The 8,248-nt window shown below is 38.4% G+C and overlaps 1 protein-coding gene across 1 annotated transcript; it reads left to right on the top strand.

The window, feature by feature from the left end:
• The first annotated feature begins 849 nt into the window (after positions 1-849).
• On the top strand, positions 850-7,613 carry psmb10 (proteasome 20S subunit beta 10). The gene is made up of 8 exons (XM_044336313.1): positions 850-1,037; positions 2,303-2,396; positions 2,582-2,679; positions 5,272-5,412; positions 5,859-5,974; positions 6,130-6,188; positions 6,997-7,148; positions 7,339-7,613. The coding sequence occupies exons 1-8, from the start codon at positions 973-975 to the stop codon at positions 7,448-7,450; spliced, it is 837 nt and encodes a 278-aa protein (XP_044192248.1). The 5' UTR covers positions 850-972; the 3' UTR covers positions 7,451-7,613.
• Positions 7,614-8,248: the final 635 nt, after the last annotated feature.

The following is an 8,248-nucleotide window of genomic DNA, read 5'->3' as shown; positions in this document are numbered from 1 at the left end:
CACTATATTATTGTGCTGTGATTCTCAAACTGCAGAATATAACAGCCATCATGATTTCAATTAATTTTATTGTGTGTGCAGAATGCAACATGTTTGATGTTTATTTTTTAATTTTGAATTTTTTGAATAAATATGGCTCACATTAAACACAGAACACCCTCTATTTAAGTCTATGTCTATGTCTAGTCAAGACATCACTGGCAACAAGAAACTTTACTAAATCTGAAGTATTATCAGCTCAACTGCATATGCTGAAGTTACAGTACTGTAATATGTAACATATGAAGTTACCGTTGAGCTTCAACCCTTATTTTCATTTACTCATTAACTCATAGTTCATTTATTTTGCAATATGTCATCTGAGCCGACATTTTAGGCGTCCAGGAAATAGGATCCATCTTGACTGTTTGTCAAATTTTAATACACTGCAAGAAATATCAGGAAATATATTTCAGCAGGTCATTTCAGCAACTCTTAAGTCTTTAAATATGTTTTTCTCAAAGGGAGTGATAAAATTAGTCTGTGTAGCAGAGCAAAATGATTTTCATACATAATTTTTCTATAAATTCTGTCAAATTTGGGGTATTTTTTTTCCTGCAGGTGAAGATTTCTGCTTTGTTTCAAAACTAAGAATCTTGCTTGTGATAAATTACAATTATAATACAATGATAATATTGAATTATATGGAACTAAATTGAGGGAAAAGTGTGATTTCCTCTCTCTTTTGACAACACCTTCAGTCTGTCTGATGAAACATTGCTCTTTCAAACACCACATGAGACCATATGACTTATTAATGTGGATCATTTTTTACAGTGGAGTGCATGAAGGCTTGGCTTGTGCAGTAGAAATGAAAGTAAAAGTAAAAACCCATGAAAAGCGCTGACACACTGGCTGTCAGCAGGGTTTTATTTTAAACTTCAGCTCAGTTTTTTCCTGTCAGAATCATCTCTTCTGCCTTCACCTTTAAAGATGCTCCACAGTTTGAAGCCCTGTGAGCTCCAGGCTGGAGGTTTCTGCTTTGAAAACAGCCGCAGGTAAAGGAACACTGCATCCATTTTTACTGCTGGTACTGAAGCTAAAATGGAGGTCAGGAGGAAATGCGTGTTTATAAAAAAAACTGCTTATGTAGCCTGTGATCTGAAGCTGAAGTGTGTCTGTGCTCCATTCTGAGTTTATAAAACCTTTTCATCATTACTCATGACCTCTTGTAGTATCCTCAGTGTCCCTACAGCATTCTTGAGATTGATTTGAAGGATTTGAAGTGAGTCTAGGGCTGTAAAGTGAGAAGCTGTGAGAGTGAGGTTTACAGTGTATAACCTAAAATCACATGTTTGTCTCAGAGGGCTTTACAATCTGTAAAAGATACAACCCACTCTGCCCTTACACCCCCGATTCACATGACAATAAAATGAAACATTGCCAGAAAAATCAACAGAGGAGGGATTCATCATCCAGGACGGACAGACATGCAGGTTTCATTGGTTCAGAGTAGAAAGAAGAATCAGTGTAGAGACACAGAATCACAATATTTAACCAAGAAATACAAAGCAGCAGAGCTGCCAGATAACAAAACTACAAGATTAGTAAGATATCACACTTTTAATTCCATTACTTATCCACAAAAACATTTTTCCATAAAATCATATAACAAGACAATAGACTAAAATGCATTCATGTTGAAAAAAGGTACAAAGGTAAAAGTACAAATATTACCATATTTAGCTTGAATTATAGACTGAGTTACTTAGATCTAAAAATATTACTCATGTGAAGCAATAATTCAGATTTAGTTGTGTAATCTGACTCCTCCTGTGCACTCACTGTTGATTTCATTGTGGTATTGTGTCACTGTAAGTTTACGTTTCTATATATTAATTATTGGGCAGTATACAGATATCAGTGCATGTCCTTAATGCTAAATATATAGCCACATTTCAATCAGGAGGGATCAATTGGAATTGTATTATTATATTTATTGAATTTAGGAACACAGAAATACTGTGGCGATTAGACTCAATCGATGTAAACCAGTGGTTCCCAACCTGCGGGTCAGGCAAACATGAGTGGTCATTAGATGGTTACAGGACAGGTTCACAATTTTCTAAGTGTGTCTTAAAACAACAGACAGGTGTCCATATGAACAGTGAAAGACGTTTTTCCTTGCTGTAATCATTCCTCCTGTTCATACTGGCTATTAAAAGATCCCCTTCAAATGCACTTTCAATGTAAGTGATGGAGGAGACAGGAGAGTTGGAGTGAATTGATATATAAACATGTTTCTGTCTCCTGCTTGTTCCAGAAACACAGTTTTGGAGTCCAGTTTGTCAGAGCTCGGCTTCAAAGCTCCCAACGCCAGAAAGACGGGGACAACCATCGCTGGTGTCGTTTACAAGGTGTCTACATGGTTTTCTGAATCCTTACTAACAGGAACACACTGATATTTTGAGAAATTGTAATATACTCAGATTTAGATCAGTTTAATTTCACTGCACCCAGTGCTCTTATTTTCTAGAAAGTTTCCTGGAAGTTGTTCAGGAAGTGAACCAGGTGTTCATTTTTTCTGTCCCCTGTCCGCCAGGATGGAGTGATCCTGGGAGCAGACACCAGGGCGACAGACGACATGGTGGTGGCCGACAAAAACTGCATGAAGATTCACTACATCGCTCCTAAGATCTAGTGAGTAGAAGCAAAGTTTGATCTTCAGTTCCCCAGGTGGGGACAAACCCCGGCTGTATCCTTGCTTGTATTTCTGATGGTGGAAATATGAAATTTGATGTGGCGTTAAACGAGAAAATGCTCTCAGAAATAAAAGTTGGAGGAGATATTTTGAGCAAAGTAAAACTCATTTTCTCATAAATGTGAAACTCTCCTGGTTGAATCATCAGTACAAAAGATGAACAACTATTTTAGAAAATACCTGGCTCACTAATAAAAAGTCAAATGTACAAGACTGTGGACATAAAAACTGAAGGAGAGGAGTCAATTTCGACTCACAAGATGCATTTTAGTAGGAAACTGACATGTTTGTGAGTGTGAGGTACCTGGAGGAGGACCCAAATGCAGACATCACGGCAGGATAGGTAAAAGAAAGAGATTTTATTAAATCAATATCCAAAACCAGGCTTACAGCCAGCAACAGGAAGGCAGTCCAAACCAGTAAACAGAGGAGACTGTCCTCCGAAGAAAAACAGCACAATACATTGTAATGTCAGTCACCCAAAAACGTCATATAGTTAGGTTTGAGTGACAGATGCCATCCAGCAGCCATAGTAATTATGACCCAGACCAGTGGTGCAGTTCAGATGATGTATATATATGTGGACAGATTTCCTCATTCAGACCAAACCATGATCTTTCCTTAAACCTAGCCAGACGTTAAAGAATGGGTTCACAATTTTCCAAGTGTGTCTTAAAACAACAGTCAAATGTCCATATGAACAGTGAAAAAGGTTTTCCTCACAGTAATCATTCCTCCTGTTCATACTGTGTAGGAATTTGTGCACTCAATTATCTTTATGATTTTATGAGGTAATTATGAGTTATTATTGTGCACAACTCCAACATGAAATCATTTGTCCAGTGACATAACTCACATTAGAGTAGGTATAATAATAGGAAATAGTCCTCCTTGTTGGCCACACAAGATGAGGTCAATTAGAATTATGATTGTTATTGATCTTAATTATGATTTTGCAAAGGTATAGGTCGTTTAAGGTTAACTGACTGAGATGCAAGCACAAGAAAACACCAACAAGTTCATTGTAGTTACATACACATTTATTACTAATACTAAAGCTACAAGTACTAAACACTACAACATTTTACAGACAAGACACAAGAGGGAAAGGGAAACTGGTAAACAAGGCTATGGCTGGTGAATGATTGACATGCATGATGCACTTATCTATTGTGTAATTGTTATGAGAGACCTGATAAACAGATGAGATGGGTGTTACCTGAGAAGCAGTGAGTCAAATCAAGGGTACAACAGCTTAGTTCTGGATTTCCAGTTGAATTTACAAATCATGAAAGCACCAGGGTTTAAGCAAGCTGATGAAGATTCTGTAGGACTAATTGCTTGCTCTCTGGGGAGGCTTCTTGTGGACAATGGAGTCCAATGTGCTTGGGTTAGAAGCTGGAGTCTAGTTCTTGTAATGATGAGTAAGTCGGCCAGTTGGTTGAAAAATTCCCATTGGAAGAGAGCTCCTGGTTTATGCTCTCCTAAGCTCGATCCTCAACTCATGACTCTACATGCTGAGGTTTCACCTCCTATTGTTCTGAATCACATCTTCAAACTAACAAAATGCAAGCTTTCAACCGGCATGGTATTAAACATGATAGTGTTATCAAGGATGATGGAATTATGTTTGTATTATGGTAATTATGCCTTGTGCTGGTTTGCCCAGTGATCAGTTCTTGGGGGGGGGGGGGTCGTTTATCCAAATGGCACCCCAGTTCACACTGGGGTATGAATTGGTCTTCCCATCTTGCTGGTTCTTGTAGCTTGAAGGATCACAGGTGGTTTAGGTCAGTGATCTGGTTTGGTGACCATGCAGGAGATGGGGGGTCCTTATCTGATCCTTTCTGTTTGCAGGAGGTTGTTTAGATGGTCTGGTTAGTGGGGAGTTTGTGTTATATATTATTGGCCAGCAGTCCTGGGGGGTTGTTGAAAGAGCTGGTCTCTTGCTTGAGGCTTGTGCTGTCTGCCTTTGAAACATGCAGGGACTTTATCCTACAACTGGCTATTAAAAGATCCCCTTCAAATGTGCTTTCAATGTAAGTGATGGGGGCCAAAATCCACAGTGTTTCAACACAGTCATTTTGTGCAAAAATGCATGTAAAAGTTTATTTTAAGTTCATATGAGGCTTCAGCAGTCTGAGTTAGTCATATCGAGTTGATATCTGCCACATTTACAGTCCTTTCAGCATCAAATTCCCTTTTTGTGTTGTCAGACAGTGTTTCCTTTTTGAGCTGTGGTGGAAGTATAGTAACAAAAAGATATATATAAACTTTTAAATACATTTTTGCATAGAAGGAGGACCGTGGATTTTGTCCCTCATCACTTACATTGTAAGTGCATTATGAAGGGATCCTCTAATGGTCAGTATGAACGGGAGGAATGATTACAGCAAGAAAAGCCTGTACTAGCACAGGCAAATGATGTAAACTAAGTAAATATCACTTGGGACACAAAGTAAGATCATAATAAACAGTATGAGAAACATCCAATGTTACATTTGTTAAACTGTGTCATGTGTGTGTTGTAGCTGCTGTGGCGCCGGCGTTGCTGCAGACGCAGAGGTCACCACACAGATCATGGCGTCCAACGTGGAGCTGCACACACTCAACACCGGGCGACCTCCTCTCGTTGCCATGGTAACCCGACAGCTGAAACAGATGCTGTTCAGGTGAGGAGATTAAACGAAGAGATAGATGTGTGCAGGACAACAGGTTCAATAAAGGGAAGTAACACTGGTTTCCCACAAAAATCCAAAAATGTCTCAATAATTGTTAAATAATTATTTGTGTATTGTACAATGTTATCCCCTGTCTTAGAATTAGAATTTAATTAAGTTGTGCCCAGTTAGATTTTTTTTATCCAATTTTAATCATTGTCTATCTTGTTCAACAAGACATTTTTGGATTGATAATTATTTGATCTTGATCATGTATTGAGTCCCGCCATGAACTGTACATATAATGACGTCAGCACGATGTGATTAATTTAGTGTCCATAAATGCCCGGCTCTTTGTCATGTTGGCCATTTGCCTGATGACAGAGATTAACAGGACAGAAAAGTCACATCACTAATAGTCTGTTGCATGTTGTAGTGACGTCTCTCTGGTTTTTCAGGTACCAGGGTCACGTCGGGTCATCTCTGATCGTTGGAGGAGTCGATGTGAATGGAGCTCACCTGTACAGTGTTTACCCACACGGCTCCTACGACAAGCTGCCCTTCCTCACTATGGGTATGTGTTAATGTGTATTCATGTAGTGTCTCTACTTGTATATATATATATATGTGGTGAGGAGGCTGTGCAGGTGTCTGGGTGGTAAGATTCTGAGAAAAACCTGCTCATTTAAACCTGACTGAACTAAAAGTAATATTTAATTGTGGTTTCAGGTTCTGGTGCTGCAGCTGCTGTCTCTGTATTTGAGGACAGATTCAAACCAAACATGGAGGTGAGACTGACATTCAGTAGTGGTTTGTCTGTTATTCTAACTGTAGATCACCCAGTGCAAATGGTACAATCAGGTTAATGGGCAAAATATCTATTTTGTCTGCAATAATCTGACTCGTCTTCAGTCTGCTTTTGACGCTTTCCAGTTATATTTTTTATTCTTTTAAATGCAGAAAAGAGCAAGTACACAGTATTTTCCTCCTCCATTAGTGACTCTGACTATCCTGCCATTAAAACTTTAAATTTTACCCACATTACTCTTGCTGAGTCATACAAATACTGAGGAATTTAGCTTTGTTATTCAACATTTATATTCAACATTTGATTTAAAAAAAAGAACCAAGTTTCTTATCTAGAGTTAAAGGCTGATTGTCTTTTTCAAACTGTAAAACTATATATGACTAATATGACTAACTCAGACTGCTGAAGCCTCATATAAGCTTCAGATCAACCGCACACAAAATGACACACTGTGGACTTTGACCCCCATCACTTACATTGAAAGCACATTTGAAGGATCTTTTAATAGCCAGTATGAACAGGAGAAATAACAGTGAGGAAAACCTCTTTCACTGTTCAAATGGACACCTGACTGTTGCTTTAAGACACTCTTGAAAAACTGTGAACCTGTCATTTAAGTTTGAAATTAAATTAGCACAAAACAGTGAAGCACTCCTTCAACAAGGCCACTAGAGGCTTGACTGCACCTCTAGTGATGTTATGTTCAATATTGTCCTGTCCTTAATAACTCTTCTACAGTAAATTACTTCCTTTCCTTTATTTTCCTCCTCTTCCTCTCTCCCTCACAGCTGGAGGAGGCGAAACAGCTCGTACGAGACGCCATCACCGCTGGGATTTTCTGTGACCTGGGTTCAGGCAGCAACGTGGACCTGTGTGTCATCACCCAGGCCGGGGTGGAGTTCCTGCGAGGCTACGACAAACCCGCGACCAAGGGCAAAAAGTGAGCCACAAATGATATATTATAGATATATTTTCATGAACTGAATATATTTGTGTGAATAGAATTTTTCTTACATTTCATAGACAAAAGGATTTGGTAATTAATTGAGAACCCCCCCCCCCCGCCAGTACAGTGCACTTTAGGATGATGAACAACTCTAATTAATACACTTTTTGCCTTTGTCTTGCAGGGAGGGACAGTACAGGTATAAGCGCGGCACCACAGCCGTCCTCACCAAAACCATCACCCCGATCTCTCTGGATGTGGTCGACGAGTCTGTTCAGACCATGGACACTGAATAAAATACTCCATATGTAGTCATACATCAGTGTACTGGTGAAATAAAAGCATGTGGTCAAAGGGTTTAGAACTGGTTGTTTAGTATCTATAAAGCATCACTGTTAAGGGAGTAGTTTTCCATGACATCATAGTTTTATGCAATAAAACCTTTTTTTTGTTAAATGATCAGTGTCTGCAAGTTATTTGTTGACCCCACCTGAAGGGCCAGGCGCCTGCTCTTTTACTTCCAGCTTGTTTTTCTTTATTTCTTCTCTCTAAAACTTTTTCTAAATCTTCCAAATTCCCCAGTGATTGGGGCCAAAATCCACAGTGTGTCCACACAGTTATTTTGTGCAAAAATTCATTTAAAAGTTGATCTTATATGAGGCTTCAGCAGTCATATCAAGTCATATTGAGCGGATATCTGCCACCTTTACAGTCTTTTTAGCATCAAATTCCCTCTCTCATTCATTTTAGCTTCAGATAAACTTTTAAATACATTTTTGCACAGCAGGAGGACTGTGGATATTGTCCCCCACCACTTACATTTTACGTAATTACAGCAAGAAAAAAAAACATTTCAGTGTTCATTTGGGCTCCTGGTTGTTGTATTAAGAAAAACTTGAAAAATTGTGAATCTGTCCTTTAAAAGCTTGGCTGTTTCATGTTTTGTACTATAAGGAGGTTGCTAGACCTGAGCAATTTTGATTCTTGAAGCTATTATTTAATTGAAATACAATTATTAATTGTGATATATTATCATTATTATTATTATTATTATTATTATTATTATTATTATTAGTAGTAGTAGTAGTAGTAGT

Source organism: Thunnus albacares, chromosome 19 (genome assembly GCF_914725855.1).
Source record: "Thunnus albacares chromosome 19, fThuAlb1.1, whole genome shotgun sequence".
NCBI lineage: Eukaryota > Metazoa > Chordata > Actinopteri > Scombriformes > Scombridae > Thunnus > Thunnus albacares.
This window is presented reverse-complemented; position numbering and strand designations above follow the sequence as displayed.

Coding starts and splice junctions, on each gene's coding strand:
- psmb10 (XM_044336313.1), top strand. CDS start 973: ATGCTCCACAGTTTGAAGCCCTGTGAGCTCCAGGCTGGAGGTTTCTGC. Junction 2,680..5,271: donor TACATCGCTCCTAAGATCTA/GTGAGTAGAAGC, acceptor TGTGTGTTGTAG/CTGCTGTGGCGCCGGCGTTG. Junction 6,189..6,996: donor GATTCAAACCAAACATGGAG/GTGAGACTGACA, acceptor TCTCCCTCACAG/CTGGAGGAGGCGAAACAGCT.